Raw genomic sequence first — 27,513 nt, forward strand, 5'->3', positions numbered from 1 at the left:
GTCGGGTGTCATTTTCCAGTTCAGTGTGTCATGTTGAATTGTTAATAGGTGTTTGGAAGTGTTCAGAATGTCGTCCGTCCAGAAAAAACGCATTTTAATTTCCTTCCATTGACACTGATGATAGATATCGGACTTTCGTCCCCGTCTTGAGGTGAGATGTTCGTTTGTCTGGCCGCTATGTCTGCCTCGAGCGGTGGAGTATTGGTTACAACTGCCGCCTATCACCGGGGCAACCCTAGATCATTTCCCGCTGACCACAGGAGCTTTCGATAAGGTATGACGCGTACGGCGCAACGCCATTAACACCCAAGATCTTTCTATGGACCAAAGAACAACTGACGACGGCCGGAGAAGTAACTGGCCGAAATGTTGTGAAACTAACATCTCAACTCAAGACGGGAACGAAAGTCCGACAACTAACATCCGTGATACTAATGCCTCGTCTCAAGCATTCCGAAGAATTATCCCATGGACTTATAGCCTATAGGTAATGGGGATGTGGCCAGTGGCGTAGACAGGGGGGGGCCATGGGGGCCATGCCCCCCCCCTTTCCGCCCAGCCGCCCAAATGGCGCCCCAATTAGCCCGACTAGGCTGATGCCGTTTTACAGAGAGAACATGAATTAAAAGTGATGTGCAGGCAGGGATCGAACTCAATATCTCTTTGGGGGTGCCTGGACACCTAAATAATCTCCAGGGTACCCCCAAATACGACCTGAGCCCCCAAATGTTGAAGGGCGCCCCTCCGGAAACCAGAATATTCCGAACCCCCAGGGCCGATGGCGCCCCTAAAGAGCCGCTGGCACCCACCTAAACGGAACAGTCGCCCCATTAAAGCTTGATGGCGCCCCTCTAGAGCACCCGGCGCCCCTCTGAAGTTCACAGCTGCCCCAATCGACCCATCCAAGATCGATCCCTGAAACCACTGGCGCCCCTCTAAAGCACCCGCATTCTTCTCAAGATCACAGTCGCCCTATCCGAGATCAATAGCGCCCTCAAGAGCCACTATCGCCCAACCCCCTTGAGACTGAAGTCGTCCCGTTTGAGACTAAATTTGCCCCATTTAAGCCCAACGACGCCCCTTCAGAACGTCCGGCGCGCTTCTGAAGATCACGTCCATCTAAACGAAGGTTACAGCTGCCCCATCTTAAGATCGATGGCAGCCCTCTGAAACCAATGGCGCCCTTCTAGACTACCCGGCACCCCTCTGAAAATCACATTTGCCCCATCCGAGACAACGCCCCTTTTGACTACAGTCGGCCCACCCAAGCTCAAGCCCCTCCAGAGCCTCCCTGCGGCGCCCTGCTGAAGGCAACAGTGGCCCCATCCATGCCCAATGGCGCCCCTCAACGCCGTTCTAAAGATCACAGTCGCCCCATCAATCCGAGGTCGCTGGCGCCCCTCAAGAGCCACTGGCGCCCACCTGAACCGGGGCTTCAGTCGGCCCATCCTTGATCAATGGCGCCCCTCTGAAACCACTGATGCTCCTCTGAAAATCCCAGTCGGACCATGCGAGATCAATGGCGCCCCTCCAGAGCGTCCGACGCCCTACTGAAGGCAGCAGTGACCCCATCCAAGCATTGCACCCCTCTAGAGCACCCGGTGCCCTTCTGAAGATCACATTCGCCCTATCCGAGGTCGTTGACGCCCTCCAGTCGTCACTGACGCGAAACTGAATGGATACTTCGGTCGCCCCGCCCCATTCAAGATTGATAGCGCCCCCCCCCCCCGAAACCACTGACACTAGGCAATTATTTGACAATGGGGCTTCTCATCGACACCAAGGGCCCTTTTCAAGATGCAGCAGCTAGGCGGCGCCGAGCTGGGCTTGGATGTGCCAAGCGTTCCTTATTAGGCAGCCTTGTAAGTGCCACCCTCGTTGCGATACCGCCCCTCAACGCGACGCTACCCCTTCACCGTACAATGCCATCCCTCAATGCAAGTGGCGCCCCTCAGCGCTGTGCCGCCCATTATTGCAATGCCGACAGCGCCTAGCAGTGCGGTGCCGCCCCCAGCGTAAGCGTTTTTTATTGAACCTACTGGGGGTGTTTGAACATCCACTTCTAACTCAGCTTGTGGGCCACGTCGAGACACGCAGTAGGCGGCGTTCGAAAGAGCGTCAAAAACTATTACAAAACTACTTAGATCATTTTAAGGTTAGGTCGAACTGGTCGAAGGTCAGGTCACCAGCGACAACCGAAAATCAAATTTCGCCGATGTTGACATTTTTCGACAAAGCGGCGCATAAGTCAGGATTCAGAAAGAGATTGAGCTACAGCGCCGCAGCAAAGCGCATATTCGATAGCTCTTTTTATGCTCTTTCTTATTGATTATCTCAGATTTGACCTAAGGTAAACGTTTTAGCCTCAAAATATACGTTTTCGCGGAGGACGTTTATCTGTATACCTTTTAGCTCAGACCTGCACGAGATTAGTTCAACCAGCATCGTGTTCCATTTTTCGAGACAGACGAGTCAAATGAACTAGAATTTGACATTAAAAGGGCATTTGAGAATATGACCTAAGGTAAAGGTCATAACCTAACCGGTAAAAGTCATATTGCATATTAGTCGATCCGTATTTTCGAGAAGGAAAATAATTATATAGGGTGTTTCATTGCTCTACCATATCTCTATCAAAAGTTATTGTCCAAAATCTACTGGAGACCTTTCATGACCTGAGATGACCTCAGTAACATAAAAGTGGTCACATCACGAGTGACGTTTCCCGATTAAATGTGTCATATTTACCTGCATCACGATGGTTGAGGTTGTTTTTGTTCAGAAGAAGAGCATTTCAATTGTCTCCCATTAATCCGCGCCGTGCTTGAGAGGGGGGGGGGGGTTACGCCCCCCTTAGGTTTTTTCTCGCGAATATCTCAAAAACGGCGTCGCGCAGCGCCTGCGTTGTCTTTGGTACACCTGTTCATACATCTTTTCTACACAGCTTGTTAAATTTCAGATGAGACTCGTTCAAGGTCAGGTCACTAGGGCACGTCAAGTGACCTTACCTAAAAAAAATAAAAGACCCGCTATAGCTACACCGACTGAACGATCACTTTCGAAACTTTCAGAGATTGATAAGACTAACAATATGCATAAAATGTTCATCTCGGACTTTTTATTTCTGTGACCTAAGGTCAGGTCAATTTTGGGACCTCAAGTCAGTGGGAGAAAAGTGAAATGCGCCTCTTTTGGACGAATGTCGTTTAAAACCCCCTTAAACATCGGTTCATAGGTAAACATAACACACTGAATCGTAAAAATGCACCTGTGTCCTTTTATGTGCCCTTGAGGTCATCTCAGGTCATAAACGGTCACCTATTTTATCACCATAAACTTTTTTTTTTTGCTTCAACTTTTGATAGAGACGTGCTAGAGCGGTGAAAACACGTCAGATGTGGTCAGCTCGACGATACGGATCGACTGATCTGCAGAATGACCCTTTCCGGTCAGGTCATGACCTTGACCTGCGGTCAGATTTTTAAAATAACCTTTAAAGGTCAACGTATAGTTCATTCGACGCGTCTCGACGAGAGGAACACGAGGCAGGCAAAATAAATATCGTCACTGTCTTGAACCAAATGTTATTGCAGAAAAACGCTTTTCATAGAAACTGTTATTTTTGAAATTTTTGCCCTCTGGAGGCTAAACCATTGACCTGAGATCAAATCCGAGAGCAATATTCAGAAAAACCTGTAAAAGGGCTATCGAATGCGCTTTTCCGCGGCGCTGTAGCTCTATTGGTTCCCGAGTTAGCCGTTGGCAGTTTCCAAAATTGTTGAAATGGACTAAATTTTACCTTTGATGACTTCTGGTGACCTGACCTTTGACCTGACCTAAAAATTGAAACGAAGCCTTTCCGTCATTATTTTTGACGCTCTTTCGATTTCCCCTTACCGCGTGTCGCTATACGTGGCCCAGGAGCCGAGTTAGAGGAGGGACGTGAAAACACCCCCCCCCCCCCCCAGCACGACACGGAAAGCACACGCCACCAGCACGGCGCGGGTTAACTAATAGGTAATCGGTAACTTATAGGTACTTATAGAGAGGTTGCAAAATTGACCTGGCCCTCAATGAAGATATTTGGTCTGAGGATTACGCAAGGCGAATGTTCGGTGAGATCAGCAGGTTTCTATGGCACTTATTCAAAGTCGACCATGCACACTCACATCATCAAAAGTCGTCTTCTATACTACGCCGGCCGAAGACATTCTTAACCTTCGTGCCACTATATGGGACAGTTTCACGCCTCACCCATCTGGCACTCATGCAGTCATGAGTGTCTGAGATTCTAAGCACGGCCACCCCGGTCGACCAGAGGCTGCAGTCCACAGGTCACTTTGGTTCAGTGAGTGAACCTGTATGTTTTTTTTTTGCAAAGAATAAAGATTGTGCCTATCGATCAACGCATATTTTACCGTTTCGAATTCGAATGGGTGTGTATTTTGGGAATAACATGTCCGTAGCCTGAGCTCGTTTCCTATATCGTGCTAAATATGCATAAAGATAAAGGCTTTTGATAAAAAAAACACTGGGCTGCAAATTGCATTAATCGGATTTTATGAAAAATCAGCGAAACCTGGTTCTGATACTCGTGCCGGTTCCGTAGTAACACCTAGTAAATCATGCATGAATATATGACGTTAGATTTTAGACTGACCCCCTGTCACTAGCTCAATGGCGCCCCTCTCAAGGGAAAAAGTCGCCCCCTCGAGCACCATGCCCCCCCCCCTTTCGATGATTTCTGGCTACGCCACTGGATGTGGCAAAATTGACCTGACCTTAGGTCACCGGTATCGAAGTTTCGAGATACACATTTTGTACAAACTGTTGGCCTTATCAATCGGTGAAATTTTCAAAGCAATCAGCCACTGGGTGTGGGTATGACAGACATTGGTACTTCAATCGTTATTCGTGAAAAAACTGTCTACTTTAAGCGCCGCTATTTTGACTTGTTTACCCCGGTGAAGTCATTTTTTACCTGACCTGAAAATGACCTCAGTAAAAATTGTAGACTTTGTCCGTTTGTATCCCATGCCATTTACCGCTTGTTTCTATCTTGCTTCGTTCGCTTGATATCACGGGGAGCAGGTATCCGCCCCCGTCGGTGTGAAGTTGGCGCGGAACGCGGATCCCCGTTGGTGCGCAGGTTAAACCATGATATTTCGGACAAAAAGACTATCTCGCCACTCAAAGTAAAACTTCAGGTCTCAGGACGTCCGGAACCGAAAACCCATTGACGCGGCACGAATGCGTCGCTGGCTACCAAATGCTGCTGTCTGGTATAAATAAAGTGAAAAATTGTTTCCATTTTTTACAACGCATTCTGATGTACGGTTATCAGAGCAGGGGCGCGGGAACTACTTTCAGACTGGAGAAGGGGGGGGGGAACACCATAATTGAAATCAACCTAGGGTATACCCAAATCTAGTTTTCTCGCCGGTTTTAGGCCACTTATTTTTCATCCCTTGGCGTTTTCATCAAAAAAGAAAACATTGGCAAAAAAGTGCGCTATATTCCGTCTGAAATCTGTGGGGGCACCGCACCCACGGCCCTAGAGTTGGGGGAGGGGGTAAACTGTCCCCGACTTCCCACTGCCCCCCCCCCCTTTCCCGCGCCTATGAATTAGAGAAAACAATGCGTTCAAAGAATCGTAACAGTGATGCCAGTACCAACTTTGGTTGGGGGTGCCCAGAGCCCCTTGGGGGGTGCCCAACTCAGCATTGGGGGTGCCCGGGCACACCCAAAAGTATACAAATCGACACCTATGGATCTAGTTACGCTAACTTTCGCAATTAATTTGTCCGAAAGCATAGCAAATCCACTTAGGATATAAAAGTCACATGTGAGATTGACAGTGACAATATTGGACAGGTGAGCTACATGGAGATATACTGCGAGCGAGTGCGCGATCTGCTCAACCCGAAAAACAAGAGCCACCTGCGCGTGCGCGAGCACCCGCTACTGGGTCCCTACGTGGAGGACCTCTCCAAGATGGCGGTCACATCGTACGAGGACATCCGGGACCTGATGGATCAGGGAAACAAAGCCAGGTAGGTGTATGTACTTACTAGCGAGGCATCAGACAGGGTGAGTGCAGCAATGAGGCCACGAATTTGTTACAGAAGAGCACTTATACGTGCAGCAAGATGCAGTCTGGTGACTAAACGGTTTGTGTAGTATTTAGTGTGCTCATGTATGCATGTACTTACCGTCCTGATGAAGGCCACGGTGGGTAGTAAGGTTGGGACCGGATTTAGGGCCTTGGGACCGGACATGTCTAAAGTGTGATAGGTGTTGTAGGATAGGCAGATAGCGCCACTACCTGGTAAGGCCCTTTTGCTGCCATTCAGGATGAACCAGGCTTTCGGCAGGGATCGCTTTGGACGTTCTGGACATCATCGCGTTCTGAATTGTTCTGAATCGGGACGATTGAAAAGGACGTTTCCTTATGAAAATTAAAGCGATCAAGTTATGCATCTTGCTGTTTATCCACATTTATTTCAAGGTAACTCAAACTTCTTCATTTATAATTCGCCACTTCGTGAATCCAGCCGAGAAGTTTAGTGTTTCCTGGGACCGTGCTCATCCCTTGAATGTTCCATCCTTTCCACCGGGTCCCTTTCGGCGGCTGTTGAGCCGTCGGCCTCCGTGCAGTATTTATCGCCGTCATCTCCTGGGTGCGTCGTTTTGGCTGGCCGCTGCGCCACTGGTCGCCGCACAGAGGTGAGCTCGCCGCTCACATTAGCGGCGCGGAGCGACAAAACTGGACCGACGGGCTGGCGTGCCGACCGTTCCCCGGAGGCGCTCGCGGTGCCGGCGATCCCGCGAGGTGTCCGCCGGTGTTGGCGACAAATGGCAAGCCTGGGGCGGATCCCAATGGTAGTTGGGGCGGTGCCCGCCATGAGACAGTGTCCGCCATGTGACAGTGTCCGCTAGTCCCCTCTGGGACGGTGCGGTGTCCGCCGCTGTTGAGGAAGGTGTCCGTCGGTCAAGAAGTGTCCGTTCTGTGACAGCAACGCGATCCCGTGTGGTGTCCGCCGGTGTTTGGGAGTGGGACGATCGATGGATGTCAGATAGCACTGGCCCGCGCTGACGTCAGAGCTGCCAACACGCCGCGTCGGGCTGCCACGGATTTTCGGACCACGCCGCCCGGCTGATAAAGGCCTCTGCCCATCGACTCAATGACGTCATAAGTGTGCACTTGGGTGGAGATGGTCGGATGTGGGTTTTTATAGGCGGCCCTCAGCCCGAGGAGGGGATTAGTGGTGGATCGCCGATGACCACTTCGTGACGTCACGCGACCACTTAGCTGAACATGCCTGGGCGCCCTGTCTGGACGAGACGCGCAATATGGCTGCCGGCTGGATATGAGCGACCGCATTGTGGGGGATTGGACGGTCTTATCTGTATCTGTGAGTGCTTGTTGCAATATTAGATGAAAACGAGTGTGTTTCGTCAATATCCACTGATTTGGAAAGTGTTTTATCAGACACCGCCAGAGCATGCACGACATGATGCTTGCTGTAATGTGTTTAACAAGGCTTGTACGCCTCAAACGTATTCTAGCTCTTAAATCAATATGACTCAGCCTCTTTATATTTGATTTATACTTAACCCTCGCACGACCAGGCCATTTCTCATAACACGAACGACCAGGGGGGGGGGGTTGTTACGACCCCCCCCCCCCCTGGCGTTTCGAAACGGAAGGTCGTAGAGCTTAGCGGAAAAAAACCAACGGATTGCTCTCAACGAGATCTCGCGATTGGTGGTATATTTTTTGGTCCTAGGTCAACATTTGACCTACTTATGACCGGTCAAAGGTCAAATTTTCCGAAAAAATCAAACTTTTTCAACTTTCCGCGGCGATTGCGGCAAAACGGTGGGAGATATCGACTTGAAACCTTCACTATCGTGTTCCTTGATCAATTCTCTATCGTTTGGTATGTATTTCGTTTCCCTAGCTCTAAAAATGGCGCGTTGGGAGCGCCGGAAGTCGGCAAGGTCACAGTCGGCGGCAGAAATTCGAAAAATCAAAATTTAAATTTTTGAAATCTGATTGTATTTTTGGATTTGGGAGGTCCATTTGCTCCCTATAGAAGCTAATATTGCTGCATATTCCCATTGAGGTGACAAGAATTAGCAAAATAGTGGTTCGGGCGCTTTTCAAAAATAGTACCGGACGCTGTTCCTCTTGTGACGTCATAGCTCCGTGACCTGACCTGACTCGGTCAATTTTCTTGCACCACACGATAGCCAATGCTTGCCCCAACATGCATGGGAAGTTTCATCATGATCCATCAAACAATGTGGGTATCACCGGCAGAAAACCTAGGGATTCGGCGCACACGTTTGGTAACTGTCGGCCGGAGGCTGTACCTCTTATGACGTCATAACTCCGTGACCTGACATGACCCGATCAATTCTTTTTCGGCAAAAGATGCGCAAAGGTTGCCCCAGAGGGTATTGAAAATTTCAGCCCGCTACGACAAGTTGTTTAGCGTGCACTTCGAAAAAACCTCAGAGGGGGGGTTGATACAACCCCCCCCCCCCTAGGCGTTCTAGGGTTAAGCTCAAGCACTAATCGGACAGTTACCTATACGTTGCCTGAATTGCTGACTGCTTTGTCGTAGTCATGCTGCACCAGTCACCGTTAGAGGGACAATTAACATACGAATCAGAACCAATTATCACAGCAATAAGTCAGGGCAATAGGCTGGAATGGAAACGCCAGTGGATTTCGACAGCAACATAATTGCATTGTCAATCGTTGAAGCCGTGTGTCGTGATCGCAGCATAATTAGCCGGACCGCTGACAGCGGTTCAGTGTGTGACGTCTGTTTTTTATGTTATTTTTTTTTTTTAATAAGCTTGTAATAAATGTTGACTGTTGTAACAACTATCAAATGTCTTGGATCGCGCAAAAGCCCGGAGCATAGGGTAAGGGCGGGTAAGAGGACACAGGCGACAAGAGTACGCAGCAGCTGTTTCGGTTGCTTAGCAACGCCTCATCAGCGTCATCTCGAGTCCTAAGGAAGCTGTCCCTCACGCGGCTTCGATGGTGGAAGGTGGGCGCGCTACGGGTTCACTTGTCTTTTTTAGAGGCTTAGACGTGTTTTTCACATCGCTTTTAGACTTTTTGGGGTGCAGGAAAAGGTGTGACCTTCCTCAGGGAGCGGCAATAGAATTTTCATTTTTTTCCTATCAAGATACCACGGGGAATCTGGTGTGTGTGTCAAGTCCCAATTGTTAACGCGACGACTGTGGCGCCAGCTCTCAGCCCGCTTTGTGTCTACCGTATGTGTCGGCCATGAGTACGCATTGCCGTGGCGGACAAGAGTACGCAGTTTTCCGAGTGCGTGGTTGTGTTGCATTAATCAACTTAGTGCATCAGGCGCGCAACCCCTCAGCAGATTCACGGGATTGGCCAACAAGGTGGATGACACTCGGGGGGACGCCGAGCAGTTGGGGAAACCACGAAGAGCATCACTGTTTCTGGTAGACCAGGGGGCATTTGCACGACCACAGCGGGGCGCCTCGACTCTGTTAACCCTCGCCCGCACATGCCATTTTTCCATCCTAGAACGCACATGGGGGGGGGGGGGGTTGCCACCCCCCGCGCCATTTCGTTCCTGTTGGAGATAGAGCTTAGCGGTAAAGACCAAAAAGATTCTTTGGGAAGAGACGAATCCAATGATACCCAGTTTTACCTTCTCAGGTCAGTCATTGACCTTCCAGGTCAGGTCAAACTAAAAAATGTTGCTGTTTTGGGTCACCGTTGGATATCAAGTGCGCTGCTTATCAAATACCGATGACGATGCTGTTTTCTGGTGCCAAGTCAGCTAGAACCTCTTTGTTACACTACCCGACCAGAATTTTGCTGCTGAGGTCATTTCAGGTCAAGTTAGGTCAAGGTCAATTATATGTGTTTGTATGTCTGTGTGTGTCTGTGTGTATACTGATGTGTGCACCGATTGTTTTTGGGTCCATATTACATGAAATCATGATCTGAGAAGCTTTTACCAAAAATGCAGTAAAAAAAACTTCACAAAAAGTAAATTCAGCTTGCCTAAAACGCAATTATCTTAGATGACCTAGGTTGACCTTGACCCTGACCTTGACCCCTGTACATCGTCGAACAACATGTTCCATGATAGGTGGGAGGTAAGACTGGCAAAAAAGGCCGAAATCAGGGTGTCAAAAGCTCACAAGGCCCATGGCAAACGCAAGATGTTGAGAATTGGCCATTTGGGTCATGACATGACCTGAAAAACAAGGTCATATCTCCGAAACCAAAAATCACAGAAACTTGAAATTTTCAGTGGACATCAAGAAAGGATAGAGAAGCAGCTATACGAAAAATCAACTTTCTAGCTCTAAAAATGTTGAGTGCAGAGCAGAAAGACTACCTGGGGGGGGGGGGCAACCACCCCCCATGTGCGGGCGAGGGTTAAGAGTGACCGTTTTAGTGGCTGCGGCAATAAAGATAACAATAGTTTAATTACTTGCATGAATGCATTGATTCCAGCGAGTAGGAATGCATACACGTAGTGCGTATGTACTGCCTATCGGACAAGAGTACGCAAATGCAGGGTGTTAGAAAATTGCTTATGGTCACGCTTTAAATTGGACGTAGGCCGCTGTGGTCATGACAGTTTGTAGACAAATGATCAGGCTTTATTGGAATATACTGATCGTAGCCGTAAACCAAAACCGAACGGCGTGAGACGACAAAATGCAATAGGTGCGTACTCTTGTACGGTCCTCCCCTATCTTTTGGCGCATCTAGTAATATTTCACTTATAATTCGTCCTCCGTGTAAATAAACTGAGCTTAAACTCATAAACGCTGAAAATTCCAAAAAGTATCGACTTTGTTCTCCGCAGAACGGTGGCGGCGACAAACATGAACGAGACGTCGAGCCGGTCGCACGCCGTCTTCACCATCATATTCGCTCAGAAGAGGCGCGATCCCGACTCGGGCACCGAAACCGAAAAGGTAGGTGGCTTCTGGTCAAAGGTGTTCACTGAGGCTCCGTCCGTTGTGGGACTGAAACATCTGCACCACTGAGACACGCTTGGCGCTGGTTTCGCTACATTGTGTTGTGTAACTAAAATCATTCTTTTTGTGATACCATATGATATTTACGCATTGGAATTTCACCCAAATTCACGATCGGCTCGACGACGATCGGAGAGCAATGACCTGGCGCGCTCGGCTCGGGCGCTCGCCAGTCCAGTGTGGGAGCCACCACAGCTGATGAGTCGAGTCAGGTAGCTCTCTGTCAAATTATTCAATCTTTTTTTGACGCGGTCACCCTGTTTTCTATTCACTTTTTTTGCATTTTGTTGGATCGAAATCGCTGTATGTGATTTTATTGGTGGGTTTAACTTTAATAACTAGAGTCTTTATCAGTTCAAGTCTCAAAGCACTTCCAAAGTTTCATATTTTTACACCTCGAGGCATACACTTATCACACTGAATTAACTGTTGGAAGTTTGGCAACGAGCGAATATCATCGCGTCTCAGGAATTTCATCACAATATGCCGGGCCATTACTTTCAGCTTACGGTCCCATATGACACCAGCGAGCGGCGGAATATTGACGGCACCTCCTCTGGGCACATTACTCTCACTCTTTCCCCTCCCGCTCTCCCTCTTCCGGTCGGGGAGGCTCGCCGGCTCCCTCGCGTCTCCGGCGCTCACTGTCACGTGCTTGGCGCTCACCCCCACCGTCCGATGCTCACCTCTCTGCCCCTGTGTCTCACCAGGTCAGCAAGATCTCGCTGGTTGACCTGGCGGGGTCGGAGCGCGCTGACTCCACCGGAGCCAAGGGCACACGGCTGAAGGAGGGAGCCAACATCAACAAGTCGCTGACCACCCTCGGGAAGGTCATCTCGGCGCTGGCTGAAGTGGTGAGTATGGCCAACACTCTGAGACGTGGATTGGTTGGCTTTGTATTACCGTCGATAGCGAAGATCGAGGGCCTTCATAGCATATCTTTTAGTAGTGCTTATTTCTAAGGCCTGTGAATACCTGCAGATAAGCTACAACTTCTACACTAGTCGATTTTGCATATCCCTACCATTATGCACATATACCTACCTTTGTAATTTATGTGCATGGTTTCAGCACCGAAGCAGCTCACACCGCATTTAAATCTGTATTTTACGTTTTTCCTTTCCTTTTTACAGTCTGCAGCACCGGTGAGTACTGAACTGAAAGACAAAGGGGTGTCTGCGTTTTATTGACCATTTGGAAGCGTTTGTCGGTAAAAACGACTGATTTCAAACGTGTAATGATAATATGTGTTTTTTAATACAATTGCGTGCCAACAGCTCAAGCAGTTGTTGAGGTTTTCGTAACCTTTCCAACAGTCAACATAGTCTTATTGCCAGCTCTAATGTCAACCATAACACCAAGGCGAGCGTGCAAACAGCCTGTTCGTGTCGCATTACCATGTACTGGCCCACCCTACGCCCAATACTAGGCCCAACCGCCTAGCAATGTTTGGGGGATACACAATAAACCTCATACATTTATTGTAAATAAATCAGCGCCATTGGTTTTATGTCAGTGGTACAGCGGTATTCTGTGCCAATAGACTGCTGGGTGTTATGGTAGCTCGTTTATGATGTCAACATATTTCCTGATTCCGTCCAAATGGCGGCAGCTATGGCAGGCTAGTCCGCGGATTGCCTTTGTTTCGTCTTTAGTCGTAGTTTACGAGAACGGACGGATTCCATTCTCACACCGAGCCGCGCTGATCAATTGACCGCACAGCTCAGAGCCGAGGTGACCGGGGGTAAGGGTGTGGCTCGGTACAGAGAAAATTGGACGTCACTGTTGACCGATGGGCTGCACCGAGGAGCTGCTCATGGGGCAGTTGCTCAAGGTTATCATAATGAATTACCTGGTAGAAGCAATTGCTCTTGACCGACATCATGAGTTATTGAATGGTTTCATCAAACAGCGAAGCGCTTCTGTCCAGTACAAAGGTATACATCAATTCGTCATTCGTCGCAATCTATCATCACGTGAAAGTCGTTGCAATCATTTGAGATGTGGAATTCAGCAGGCACAAATTACATCTGCTGTACCCGTAATCACAAATATGGTGTCTCATAACTAGGTTTACTTTCAGATAATATCCTCAGATGTACGAGTATCGTATGGCACTGGTGAGCGATATTTTGAATCAGCAATCAATCATTTTGTTTTCTCTTTTATCCGACTCATCACACAAAAATCAATAATTCAGTTTTAAGAATCCTACATGGCAGCGACACTGCCTCCAGGCGTCCAAGAAGAAGAAGAAGGCCGAGTTCATCCCGTACCGCGACTCTGTGCTGACCTGGCTGCTGCGGGAGAACCTGGGCGGCAACAGCAAGACGGCCATGGTGGCCGCCCTCTCCCCGGCCGACATCAACTACGACGAGACGCTCTCCACGCTGCGGTGAGACGCGGGACTCAGCGAGTGGGGGGGGGGGGGGGGTTGCAGCGAGTGGGGGGGGGGGGGTTGCAGCGAGTGGGGGTTTGGAGACTATGCCTTTTCTAAAAGCTGTTAGAGTGAAAGAGTTGCCATGACTAATAGGTTATTGTAGGTATGTTTTTGTCTTCATTTATCCAAAGCACATATCCTTTGTATTTACCGGTAAAACAAGCAAAGCGGTACGACAAGACATGATGGCATTGATAGGCATTATGTTCCGTCAAAATTGATTTTAGTGTTATTACTGTTATTCATAGTGCCACTTTGCATACGAACTGAATTTCCCCCGATTTTTAGTCAGCTACCCTGTGATCGCTCTCACACCAGACACTGCGCTCTACAGGTACGCCGACCGGGCCAAGCAGATCATGTGCAAGGCAGTAGTGAATGAGGACGCCAACGCCAAGATGATCAGAGAACTACGGGAGGAGATCAGCCGACTGCGAGACCTGCTCAAAGCCGAGGGCGTTCAGGTCGAGCAAGGTCAGTCGCCAAGGTCGCTGTTCACTGCTCCCTATTCTTCCTGTTCAGTAAGGTCACGTACCACTGCAGGGAGTCAGTCGAATCACTTCTCGTGCCAGCTAACTACGACTCGTCTGGTCGGGGAATGCTACTGCGGTGTAGCGGTACTGGGATGGCCGCCAGCAGAATGTAGATTACCGACAATGGGACTAAAGGAGGGCGTAATGGGATTGGATCTCAGAAATACGCCACTGTGCTGAATGTTCATCAGTGATCAGACTCGGGTCCCTGACCCCGGCTGGACTGGTGGCAGATGTCAAAGGATTTTTGTAGCACCCCTATGCACGCAGTACATATAAAATTGCTAGCAGACAAGCAATTTCCTCCGAGCATACAAGCCAAGTGCCAAAACGATGTAAAAAATCGTATCTGCTCTCCATATGACACGCCCCAAAGCTAATGTTTTTACTGGGACACAATTTTTCAGCAGGCAATGCTGTGCTGTCGAAACTGCTGACTACTTTATATTATTTGCCGACATTGCTTTTCACTCAATGTCCTAAGTAGGTCCTAAATCCACAAGTTTAAATTTGAGAGTGCCGTCGAAACAGTGCATTTTAAAGTTTTAAACTACTTCCCTCACACAAAGCCGTCGTGACTGGTCTCTTTCAGACGGTACGGTACAATATTCCAACGATAGACAAAAGACAGGTGAGTGGTGCCGACAAATGTTCCTTGGTGCGCACTATGTATGTCAGACTCAGTGCAGTTGCGCTTCTCTGCTGTCTGCTGCATTCGCTGAGCCGTCTGCTTTTCTGTAACATCTGACGCTGCAAATGATATTCCTGCCACGCAACAGGCTAGCCAACGGGGGTGGTGACGCTGCTTTAAATAGTTCAGAATATAAAGCCTGGCAGCAGCTCGGTGGTAACGCTGCTTTAAACAGTTCAGAATATAAAGCCGGGCGGCAGCGCCGTCGCTCCCAGGGCTGATTGTCGCTGGCTCTGGCTGGCTTCTGAGGACCGCCACGAGCGCTATGTTTAGACCCGGCGTGTCGCCCAATGGCGGCGGCGTCCTGAGTAAATCATAGCCTGGTATTTCAATTCCGGCGACTGCAGGCGCGTCACATTCTGCTGAGCTTGTGACGAGCATTTTGAGATCAGTTTTAGAGCTGGCTTTGTGGACAGCTCTCCGGTCGCTGACGTTATTTGGCCGGAAGCTGGGCACTGCTTCGTAATGCGCTCAAAGCGGCTTAGCTCACCAGACTTCTTAGTATTCTTGGACTTTGAATTTGACATATCTGCGTTATGCGTACTGAAGTTCTACAAATATGCAACCTCGACATGTTTTGACACTGTTTGATTAATTCTGCAGATACTATAAGAAGCGCTTCGCAAATTGACTTTGAATGGAGCTCCGATTGTGAATCCGTTTGGAGCGCCGATTTACTTTGCAAATGCATCTAGGGTTAACCCGGCCGGGCCCGGGGGGTAATCCCAACCACCGCAGCCCGGGGGGGGGGGGCGTTTTTCGCCCCCCCCCCCCCTGTCTAACTCCGTAAATAAGGGAGCTACGGAAACAAAAGCGATACCAAACGAAAGGTCCTTACGAGACGATTCTAAAGCACCTAAAATTTTTGACCTCAGGTCAATTTTCAAGGTCAGAGGTCAAGGTCAAAGGCAAAAACCGGCACATGTGTAGTGATCTCAAAGTAAGCCTTCTAGAGGACGGCAGGCTGCATCAAACCGGCAAAATTGGGTGTCAAACGAAAGAAGAGAATCTGAGGATTCCGAAAATGTGCTTAAAATTAAAGGTCAAGGTCAAGGTCACGCTCAAAATTGACCTCAAACTTGGCACTTTTTCGCACATCTTGTGTGCTAGCTTCCAAGATGTTTTGAAATGTTTTGAGGCTTATCAGTTCCCTATTTGTGGTTCATCTTACGATACAAGGCTGCTCAAAGGTCAAGGTCACAGAAGAGTATCCCTGCTAGAGGCTATTTCACTGATTCAAGTTAGTAATAATAAATAAGACAATTTTGCCGTCCAGAAGCTCTAAATGAAGGCTTAGAGGAAAATAGATGCCAGATTCGTGATCAGCGGGTACAAATCCATCATAAATGACCTCTCATGTGTCAAGGTCAACCAGAGGTCATTCGAGGTCACATGAGGTCAACATAAAACTTGACCTTTTCCAAACAAAATATATATCATTCAACGCGGCTTGGCAAGGCGAATGCGATGGTACCATTGCCGTAGCTCTAGGACATTTTTTGTCGAAGTTATTTGCGAAAAACTATAACCACATTTCGGGGTTGTTGACCTGACCTCTGACCTCAGGTCACCAAAACTATTTTTTTTATTTTTCTCTAGGTCAAACGCTACACAACCGTGCTCGTAATTTGTCTTTATCTCTAAAACTCTATTTTTAGCAGCTATTTGAAGTTTGCGTCTGTGGCGCCGAAGTTTGCCGTGCAGGGGTCTAGAAAAATGGACCTTGTGACGTCATCAATGGGGCTAGGTCCAAATTTTTTACTACAAGATGTCAAATTGATGGGAGAAAAGGTACTGAAAGTTTCGCTTTCCTATCCCTAAGCGTTCGGGAGCTATCGCAAATATTCGCCAGGGGGGGGGGGCGAAAAACGCCCTCCCCCCGGGCCCGCGAGGGTTAATGATTATTCAGCAAAATTCGTGTTTCGCTTTTCCTTGCATGGCCGCTTCAAAGGTTTATAGTTATAGTAGGAAATATCATTAGAATATATGACCTTCTCGGAAAATGACAAAATGAATGAAAATGATTATTTATTGATGAATTGATGATATTTCGGTCGCAGACCTCCGTCTAAATCGAATTCGTTAAATCGTACAAGGCAAAAGTAGCGAGCGAAATGCGCAACAATTGTCGACTGCTAGCATTCGCACTCAGACATCCACCCATTACAAAGTTCGCCCCTGCTTTCTACCACAGAGGAGCTGCGGAACAACGCCATGAACCAGAGCACGTGTTCGGAGCTGGTGACGACCGACCCCTCGGAGCCGCCTTCAGCCACGGCCGCTGTCAAACAGTTGCAGGTCAACGAGAAAATCATGGCAGGTCAGTCCCAGAGCCCCGTAGCACATAGCAGTTCACAGGTCAGTAGCAGACCACACAGCAGGTCAGTGCCGGGGCACCCAATGTAAGTCTCCGGATCCACAGCAGGTAAGGACTGGGACACACAGGTCAGTGCCAGGAAACACAGCAGGCTAGTCCCGGAGCTCACTGCAGGCCAGTTAGACCTCAGAGCAGTCCTCGGAGACCATGGTAAGGCATTAGTTACTGTGAGACCCATGACAGGCCAGTTCTCAAGACCCGCTGCAAATTAGTCCCCAGCGCTGATGGTACCTATCTATGTCGGCTGCCGTCATAAACCGTCATAAACCAACTGAAACCAGCTGCCACCGGTTTCATGGAAATTTCATGGAGTGAATTTAGCGGCTGCTGAGGCGCATGTCTTGTTTCCGAGCGCCGTGAATCGCACAGTTGTAGGCCCAATAGGTTGTTGGATGAGATGCTGTGCCGGCATGCTGTGGTGTCTTGCGGCACAGCATAACTTGCAGTTACCGGCCGAAAGCGACTTGCTCTGCGTTCATGTTCCCTCATTTCTGCAATCGTTGTCGCGTGACAAAGTCGAATCGAATGCTTACTTAAATGAACAAAAATGTCAATGATCTTGAAATATTAATTATCAGTGTTTGCTTTCCGTTATTACGTCATTCTCCTATGTTCCCGGGTCTCCCGCTTTGGGAGCCTTTGGGGCTACTTCCCTGATGTAGCCTATGATATGGCAGAAACGCTTTACGAATACATTACACCGTTCCATTATTCCGTTTGTGAAAGCCCTCTGTCCAAGATGCACTATTCAAACGCGTCCGCCCCCGATGGTGATGTCCCGTGGGACGCTGTGAATTGTTCGGAGGGGATGGACGGTGGACGGCCGGCCGGACACAGACCCGCGGAGTGCGACCGGCCGGCGCCTCTAGGATCGATCGTGCAGAGCCCCGCCGGTCGATTGGCGTCAGAAGTGAGACCCGTCTGACTCCCCCCCCCCCCCCGCTGGGGGTCAGGGGGTCAGTGTCGGCCGGGCCGGGGGTCAGTGTCGGCCCCAGTCAGCTGACTCGCTCCGCCGGCGGGGGGGGGGGGATCAGAGACGCCGCCTCTAACGGCCCGGCGGCGCGGCCGGTCCCGGGCTGCCGGCCGGAGGACAGGCTTCAGGGGCGGAGTTATTAGACCAGGATTGCAGGCACACAAGGCTGTTTGACTTTTGGAATTGGGAGATCACTGAGCCGGCAATTTCGCTGTAGGTACTGGTTAGGTACTGGTTACATGTGGTCACCACAGCAGTACTCGTAGAGTGAAATTGTTATGTTCGAAATGTTTATGAGACGGTATAGTTTTTACACTATAGCGTTCTTGACACAACGATACACGAACATATGTTTACGTATGTTTCATTTAACATATCCCAATGCATTATTGCAAGGATATTGTGATGTTATTTCACTCTTTCCGTACTACATACATAAATGTATTTCAAAATTAAACGCAAACAAAGTGGTACGCACAATGGAATTGGTTAGACGCGGGTATGCATAGAGCTTTGATGCCATGCAATGTGAGCTACATATATGTACTGTTATATAAGGCGCCTCCATATGGCAACGATACGCTTTTACAATGATGAGGAAATTAGCATACACATAGGCTAGTAAATTCAAGTTTATAATAAACCATGCTTTCCTCACCAAACTGTGTGTGTTCTGTGTCCCAGAACTGAATGAGACCTGGGAGGAGAAGCTGAAGAAGACGGACGATATCCGGAAACACCGGGAGACGGTGTTTGCTGAGATGGGCATCGCCCTCAAGGAGGACGGCGGCACAGTGGGCATCTTCTCGCCGAAAAAGGTAACTTCAAAGTAGACAGGGCATGGAGAGATGTTAGTCCACGAATATGAAATCATATGTTGCTACAACTTGATTTCTGTTGAAGCATTTGATTTAATTTGTCCATATAGATAATTGATTTCAAAAGCCATATGGACCAATAATACATTTTTAATGACTCCAAAGCATTGGACATCGTTACATTGTTTCATTGATAAATTAGGATTCCAGTGTTTTAGCTCTCTAAGGTAATTAAAAGTTCGTGGTCGAAGACAGTCATGTCATGCTCCATATGGTTAGTTACTCATTAGCTCAATGGGCATTTCCAGTGGCTCCAAGTAACAAATGGGGCCCATGGAGACGCAATAAAGACGGCGTTCAAGAGCCCATCAGCGTCTGTAATTAAGGTCGCCGAACCGGCGAATTAGCGCATGCGCACGTAAAACATTGGTGCGCCTCCTTGCACAATATATAGGGTGACAACGAGTAACTATTCCCTTGTGTACACGATTCTATTAGATCTCTGCGCTGAGTAATCTGAATTGTTGCCTAGTTACGCTCCGCTTTCGTGCAGACGCCTCACCTGGTGAACCTGAACGAGGACCCGTCCATGTCCGAGTGTCTCATCTACTACATCAAGGAGGGCATCACGCGCGTGGGCTCGGCAGAGGCCAACATCCCGCAGGATATCCAGCTGATCGGCACGCACATCTACAACGAGCACTGCATCTTCGAGAACAGGTCGGTGGCGGGTCAGCTGTCTGGTCTGTCTGTGTGTATGCAGATGTGTAAATACTGTATCGGATCACCTAAAAAGGCTACAGAATTGATCCATTGCAAGCCGATGATAACTACTGTGAATAAAGTTTCATAAGTATGTACACAACTAAGGAATGCTCGATGCAATTTGAAATGTATACCTCTATGTCTGCGACATATATTGTGCAATGTGCATGGACTGCTCTAACCTGGTCCTCAGCTTTACTGAGTGGCGCCCTACACCCACGCTGGATGGGCTGTGGGTGTATCCCCCTCCTAGCCCCCCCCCCCCCTCGCAGGCCGCTCGACGAGCACGCGATCGTCAGATCGAGCCGCTCGACTGCCCGGGCAGCTCCTAACTTGGAGCGATCAATGTGGACGTCATGTTTTATTTGGGGGAAGATATCACGAACGGGACCATTCTGACATCGTTACATATAATTTATAGCGCACGGTTCTCTGAGGTTTTCCCGGTATTCTATGGAGTATGGATCATCTAACACGGGTTGAAGAATATAATGCACTTCTTCAATCTCTTTTTCATAGAAATTCATAGACTACAAAAAATTGGACGTTATTTGTTTGAAGCTGGATCTTGGATATTATTTCTTAAATAGATGATGACACATTCGTATAAACGCATAATTTTCATTAGACCTTCACGCCTGCCAGAAAAAAAAATACAGCGGGTGTTGAGGGTGCTGTGTTGCTGACCTATCTTCCTTTCCCCCTGTTCCAGAGAGGGTGTGGTGATGCTGAACTGCCGACGTCACTTCCTTTCCTCCTCTGTAGAGAGGGTGCTGTGGTGCTGACCTCCCTCTCCTCCTCTGCCGGAGGGTGCTGTGTTGCTGACCTCCCTCCCCTCTGTTCCAGAGAGGGCGTGGTGATGTTGTTTCCGAACGACGGCGCTCTCTGCTACATCAACGGCCGCAGCATCTGCCAGCCGGCGGTGCTGACCACCGGCAGCCGCGTCATCCTCGGCAAGAACCACGTGTTCCGCTTCACCCACCCCGAGCAGGGTCGGTTCCCGCCAGTCGATGATATTGATAACGAGGGTAGAACTGTGAAAGATGAAGAAGAGAGGTCGAGAGCTACAGTAACAGCAGGCAATGTTTAGATGTTGTTGATGCGACTTTGCAACAAAACATGCATTCATATGTATTTATGTATGCATTCATGTATGTATATTAGTGATGCCGTCAAACTTTATTTTGTCTCACTAACATTAGTAAAGATTCTGTTTTGAGATATTCTAATATGTGTGTGTCCATCATTTTTTTTTTATACATTTCAGCGTGGGAGAAGCGCGGAAGCAAGGCAATGACGGAGTCTTTCGTAGCGTCTGAGTCAGCGGACTGGCAGTTTGCGCAGGGAGAGCTCCTAGAGAAACAAGGTAACCGAACTTCGGTACACAAGCTCAATGTCGTGCTTCGCTACGGTTTGTGTGAGCAGCTAAGTGTTTGTTTTATACATATTTTCATGGTTCTCTGTTAGGAGATGATGAATTAATGTATTTTTCCACGATGAATACCAACTTCCGGTAGTTGGCTGTGAGTTTGCGCTGACGCTGAAAGATAAATCTCCCTAGAGGAAAACTTTGCTTTGTTAATGACAAAAGCTTCAGGGGTAGGCAGCAGCCAAAGCATCGCATGCATCATATGAATAAAACATCGACCTCTTTCTCTTGGAAGTGCCTGAAATGATGCAATGTAAAGGCGCCTTGCACTGTTTCTCGGAAAGGGTTACATCAGGTGTTACATATGGCGTCAGCCGTCATTTAATTAATGCCTTAGGAATAGACCCTTCAGGTTTAGTCCTAATTTTGCATAAACTATGATAAGCATTGAAAATTGAACCATGACTTGAAGTGTCACATTTTGATCAGAAGTACGAATTTTATGCCATCAAAGCTTACTTCAAGCCTATTTCCCGCTAACTTATCACACGTTTGCTAGAGTTTTGCAAAGCTACCTTGAAAATGTAGGTTTCTGTTGTCTGTGATAGGTGAAAATATGCCAGGCTTAACGTTACTGGTGTGTTTGCGTTCCATTCAAAGGTATCGACCTGAAAAAGGAAATGGAGAAGCGGCTAGAAAATATGGAGGAACAGTTCAAGAAAGAGAAAGAAGAGAGGAAGAAGGAATATGAGAAGGAAAGACAAGTAAGTATATATGCTTTCCTATTAATCGCAATAGGCAAATAAGAAGTGTTCTGTCGAATGAGTACGTGATGTGTCAATCCATTTGGACAGGAGCAGACACATGTCAATATTTCAGTGTTTTGAAGGCAAGTTGATCTCGACTATTTTTTATTTGTTGTTATGGCGTGGCAATGCCTGATTTTTGTAGGCTACACGTGTGCATTCTTAATCATTCCGTCTAATGGCTGGTTGATGTTTTTCTTTCGTGCCAACTTCTAATCGTTTTTCCTTATCGCTTTTCCAGAGTTACGAGGCGCGCATCGATGCTCTTCAGAAACAGGTGGAAGAGCAGAGCATGACGATGTCCATGTACTCGTCTTCCTACACAAACACGGAGGAAAACATGAACACAGAGGAAGATGTGTTCGGTGAGCAAATGAACACCGCTCAGAGCCTGTCCTGTAGCTCAGTTGGTAGAATGTTGGACTCCCGGTAGTGAGAGCCCGGATTCGAGTCGCTCCGGCTCTCGATATTTGAGACTCCTGACGGGGATGGTCTGCGGTTGGTGCAGGAGCAGCCGCAGCCAGTTGAAGCTAGTTGAGTGGGACAGGCCGTGTCCGGCTTCGAGGGGCACTTTAAACTTTGGCATCTAAATTCTCCCATTATCTGGAATTGCGTGATCGGACGGTGGGGGTCGGAGTCTACGCAACAAGCTCTGCTGAGCGTGGGCTCCGGCTCTGTCAATCCGTCCATTCAAACATTCGAGCTAAATTATATAAAATATGCGAATACCTTAATTATGTAATTTGGTTGTGTGATTGGCAACACTGTCAACCTACTGTAATGACTATCGGGCCTACCCATTTATTCTCTAGTTTATGGCGTTTATGGTACATGGTGACTTTAAAATGAATTTCCGATATTCTACTTTATCGATAATTTCACACTAATCTCAAGCTGCACCCGTGATGTCATCGAAACTTATACCGGGAGGGAGTAGTGATTCTTCCGACCTTCCTTTGGTGAGTGTGACCTCCTCCCGCGTTCCGCAGTAAACCCTCTGTTTGAGAACGAGGCCGTCTGGACGGACCGCGACTTCCAGCTGGCGGCAACCTGTTTCCAGAAGTGGCGCTACCACCAGTTCACCTCGCTGCGAGATGACCTCTGGGGCAACGCCGTCTTCCTCAAGGAGGCCAACGCCATCAGTGTCGAGCTCAAGAAAAAGGTGACAGCCGCTGGCGTTAATGATTACATTGAACTATTTGGTTAAAACGTAAAGCATGCAAGTTCGGAGCTGTCGATTTGTTGTTGCATTTGGCTTGGCTCTCAGGTTTGCATGAAAGTCCACTGTGTTGTCGGATAGTGAGCTTTTTCAAGCTGGACAGAAAATTGTTCCGTTACCTTTTCATCCTTAAGGTGATGAAATATTAACCCTAGAACGCCTAGGGGGGGGGGGGTTGTATCAACCCCCCCCCCCCTGAGGTTTTTTCGAAGTGCACGCTAAACGGCTTGTCGTAGCGGGCTGAAATTTCCAATACCCTCTGGGGCAACCTTTGCGCATCTTTTGCCGAAAAAAAATTGATCGGATCATGTCAGGTCACGGAGTTATGACGTCATAAGAGGTACAGCCTCCGGCCGACAGTTACCAAACGTGTGCGCCGAATCCCTAGGTTTTCTGCCGGTGATACCCACATTGTTTGATGGATCATGATGAAACTTCCCATGCATGTTGGGGCAAGCATTGGCTATCGTGTGGTGCAAGAAAATTGACCGGGTCAGGTCAGGTCACGGAGCTATGACGTCACAAGAGGAACAGCGTCCGGTACTATTTTTGAAAAGCGCCCGAACCACTATTTTGCTAATTCTTGTCACCTCAATGGGAATATGCAGCAATATTAGCTTCTATAGGGAGCAAATGGACCTCCCAAATCCAAAAATACAATCAGATTTCAAAAATTTAAATTTTGATTTTTCGAATTTCTGCCGCCGACTGTGACCTTGCCGACTTCCGGCGCTCCCAACGCGTCATTTTTAGAGCTAGGGAAACGAAATACATACCAAACGATAGAGAATTGATCAAGGAACACGATAGTGAAGGTTTCAAGTCGATATCTCCCACCGTTTTGCCGCAATCGCCGCGGAAAGTTGGAAAAGTTTGATTTTTTCGGAAAATTTGACCTTTGACCGGTCATAAGTAGGTCAAATGTTGACCTAGGACCAAAAAATATACCACTAATCGCGAGATCTCGTTGAGAGCAATCCGTTGGTTTTTTCCGCTAAGCTCTACGACCTTCCGTTTCGAAACGCCAGGGGGGGTCGTAACAACCCCCCCCCCCCCTGGTCGTTCGTGTTATGAGAAATGGCCTGGTCGTGCGAGGGTTAAGCCGTAAACCTACAAGCTGTATTTTATGAATACGATTAACGGTGCCAAAACGCTGACGGAAATGCTGTGAATGTAAATCGATAGTTACGACGTAACCATCCCTTGGCGGAGCGAGCGTTTGACCGCTCACCCCCTGTTGATCCGCTGCTGACGCGCTGTATGTGTCTGTCCGGCAGGTGCAGTTCCAGTTCACGCTGCTCACGCACACCATGTACAGCCCGCTGCCGGCCGACCTGCTGCCCGTCGACGCCGACGAGGACGACGTCGATACCGACGCGCCGCCGGCCAGCTCGCGCACCATCGTCGCCGTGGAGGTGCAGGACCTGAAGAACGGCGCCACCCACTTCTGGAGCATCGAGAAGCTGCGGTAGGTGGCGGAGCATGATAGCAGTGGAAATAGTCCAGGAAGTCTGGTTAGGGCGGCTGCTGCTAGCTAGTGCTCACTGCTAACGCCTGTTTTGCGTTATGTTATGTTATTACGGCCAAAGGGATTTTGATATGATAAGATCGCACAGTTTTTCATATGTAGATGATCGTTGACCTTTGGCTGGCATCAGATATGGCTTATCTGTGGTAAAGTTGGCGTATTGGGCACAGTAAGCGCGTTAAGTGTTGGTTGTGTTGACCTCATCACACCAGAACGCTCCGATGAAGTAAATTTATGCCAAAATAAAGTAAATATTTGTATGTAAGGCATGAGAGGAGAGCTGTCTCTACTCTCGGCATCTCGACGCGGCTGTCTGTGCGTCTGGTGACCGTGCCACTGGTGTTTGTGTGTCTGTCTGTGGCGTGCTGCCGTAGCTGTCGTCTGGAGCTGGCGCGGCAGGCGAGCGCCACTCTCCGACTCCAGGGGAGTCCGAGTCTGAGTCCCGAGTCGCCTGACTCGGTGCCGGCGACGCGCCACTGTCTGCCGGGCTACCGGCGGCCGCGGCTGGCCGTCCCCGCCCGGCTCTCGGCCGTCCTCAGTAAACTGTGCGTCCCGCCGCGCCCCGTAGACCTCCCATGGGGCCGGAGCCGGTCCGAGCAGACCTCGCAGCTGTTCAGCGGCCCACCCAGGCCGGCCCACGCCTCCCACGCCCGGCACCTACGCTTCGCTTTGGAGAGCTGGAGCGGCACTGCGAAGCTCATGCCTGTTTGAGTAGTTCAGCAATTCTAATTGCAGAGGCGCATTGAAAGCACCGCGTGATCCTCGGTAGCGGGGGTGGCTCCAAATTTAGGACAGAATAGATGTATTCCAAGAAGGTGACGCCGGTCGGCTGGCGCTCCTGATGTAATGACGCCACGTCACTGACCTTTATTTGGTAATTAGTAATCCTACTACATATTCTCAAAGTTTGATTATTGTCAAATGTCTCCATTTTTCAAACGTATTTTCCTTAGCGACTCTTGTTAAAAACTGGATAATGCATATCCCGATGAAAAAGCTGAATAAGAAAAATATCCTGCAATCGTTTCATTTTCAATTCGACTTAATTACTGTCTGTGATAACGAAGGGGCTATTTCCGTCAAAACTTAATATTACATACATCTCAGAACCCAATGTAGATATTTCGCTCTCAGGGGCTGCACGTGCACAAATAATATCAGGAGAGATATTTGATACGTAAATTGGCAAAATGAAAACCCGGAATGTCGTACTTTCCATGATTTTTCCCAATAAAAATGCATGAAATAAAGGTTTATTGAATGCAACAAATTGTCAATTGACAAGTATTTAACTTGGTGAAAATGTTAACGGATTGGTTACTACATGTGTACGAGGTGCTCCAAATGCTCATGGTCTTCGGGCGGCTTCTATTTATCCAGTCCAGTACTACACCTTTTTGCGTTAGCTTTTGACCATTGGACAAAACGTTTGTACACATTCGCCATATAGGTGGCGCTACAAATGGGCGGTTGGTCACAAAGAATCACCATTGTGCAAAACTATTCGGCGGTCTTCCTTAACAACTCGACATTGAGCGAATAGTTCAACATTGTGAAAAACAAATCGTCAATGGTCGAAACTATTCGTCATATGCCGAGCTGGCTCGCTCAGTGCCGAAGCCTGGCGAAGTGTCAAACTGTTTTGCAGATCGCTCATTTCAGTGTTCAATCTGTTTTGCTGAATGGCTGAAATGAAACACACAACGCCGGAATAGTTGTGCTCAATGCCGATTGTCGAAATGGCTCCTCAAACAGTTATGGCGAATGGCTGAATTCAATTGCAAAAAGGTGTAGTGCAGCTACGGCTATAGTTTCTATGCATGATATTTGGCAATGTGTCATCCACATTTGAGGCTTACGCCACTGTAAATACTCCTTAGCGTGATAAAATGATTTCGTCAGCGCTAGTTGACAGTGGTCAAGCGAGAATGCACACCTCACAACAATAGCTTGGCATTTAGTGTTCGGCACCTATACGTTAAAACATTATTTGACTTTCGTTGTAAGTTGTTTGGGTTGTTAACCCGCGCCCTGCTGGGGGGGTGTTTGAACACCCCCATTGTGGTTTTTCGCGAATATCTCAAAAACGGCGGCGCGGAGCGCCGCCGTTTTTTGGTACATCTTATCATGCATCAATTCTACACATGTTGTGAAAATTTCAGAGCATGGTCATTCAAGGTCAGGTCACCAGGTCACTTGAAGTGACCTCACCTCATAAAAAGTTTCAATGTCTGTCATAGCTACACCGAGTGACCGATCGCTTTGAAACTTTCAGCGATTGCTAAGAGCAATAGCATGTACAAAATGTATATCTCAGAATTTTGATATCGATGACCTAAGGTCAGGTCAATTTTGCGACCTCCTTATAATTCAATGGGAGAAAATTGAAATGCGTCTCTTTTGGACGAAAGACATTATAAACACTCCCAAACACTGAATTACAAGTGGTTTAGACACACTGAACATAAAAATGGTGTCCGTGACCCCTGTTTATGGCCTGAGGTCATCTTAGGTCACGAATGGTATCTAACAGTTTTTCGCAAATAACTTTTGATAGAGGCATGCTAGAGCGATGAAAACACCTTAGATGTGTTCAGCTCGACGATACGGATCGACTGATATGCAACATGACCCTTTCCGGTCAGGTCATGACCTTGACCTGAGGTCAAATTTTCAAGTTGACCTTTCAAGGTCAAGTTATAGTCCATTCGATGCGTCTTGACGAGAGGAACACGATGCCGGTAAAAGTAAGCTCGTACAAGGCTTGGGTCAAAAGTTATTGCAGAAAAACTGTTTCCGAAAAAATCAGCTATTTTTGCAGTTTTTGCCCCCTGCAGGCAAAACCGTTGACGTTAGGTCAAATCTGAGAGAATTACTCACAAAGGGCGTTAATAGGGCTATCGAATGCGCTTTTCCGCGGCGCTGTAGCTCTA

At 48.3% G+C, this 27,513-nt stretch overlaps 1 protein-coding gene across 8 annotated transcripts in view; it reads left to right on the forward strand.

Moving 5' to 3' along the window:
- Window positions 1-27,513, forward strand: part of LOC122390465 (kinesin-like protein unc-104) — a 186,145-nt gene that overhangs the window by 105,183 nt on the left and 53,449 nt on the right. For 6 of the 8 annotated variants that reach the window (XM_043383550.1, XM_043383720.1, XM_043383876.1 and 3 more), the window contains 14 exons: window positions 5,875-6,053; window positions 10,887-10,998; window positions 11,772-11,915; window positions 13,299-13,456; window positions 13,836-13,975; window positions 16,920-17,045; window positions 18,760-18,893; window positions 19,447-19,613; window positions 20,505-20,650; window positions 20,926-21,024; window positions 21,688-21,791; window positions 22,075-22,198; window positions 22,823-22,995; window positions 24,330-24,520. In XM_043383550.1, coding sequence (XP_043239485.1) covers window positions 5,875-6,053; window positions 10,887-10,998; window positions 11,772-11,915; window positions 13,299-13,456; window positions 13,836-13,975; window positions 16,920-17,045; window positions 18,760-18,893; window positions 19,447-19,613; window positions 20,505-20,650; window positions 20,926-21,024; window positions 21,688-21,791; window positions 22,075-22,198; window positions 22,823-22,995; window positions 24,330-24,520 — 1,997 coding nt within the window. Of the gene's footprint in view, window positions 1-5,874; window positions 6,054-10,886; window positions 10,999-11,771; window positions 11,916-12,194; window positions 12,207-13,298; window positions 13,457-13,835; window positions 13,976-16,919; window positions 17,046-18,759; window positions 18,894-19,446; window positions 19,614-20,504; window positions 20,651-20,925; window positions 21,025-21,687; window positions 21,792-22,074; window positions 22,199-22,822; window positions 22,996-24,329; window positions 24,521-27,513 lie in introns of all 8 variants that reach the window. The other 2 variants (XM_043383463.1, XM_043383634.1) reach the window with 1 other exon arrangement.

This window comes from Amphibalanus amphitrite, unplaced genomic scaffold (assembly GCF_019059575.1).
Source record: "Amphibalanus amphitrite isolate SeventyFive unplaced genomic scaffold, NRLGWU_Aamphi_draft 000001F_arrow, whole genome shotgun sequence".
Lineage (NCBI taxonomy): Eukaryota > Metazoa > Arthropoda > Thecostraca > Balanomorpha > Balanidae > Amphibalanus > Amphibalanus amphitrite.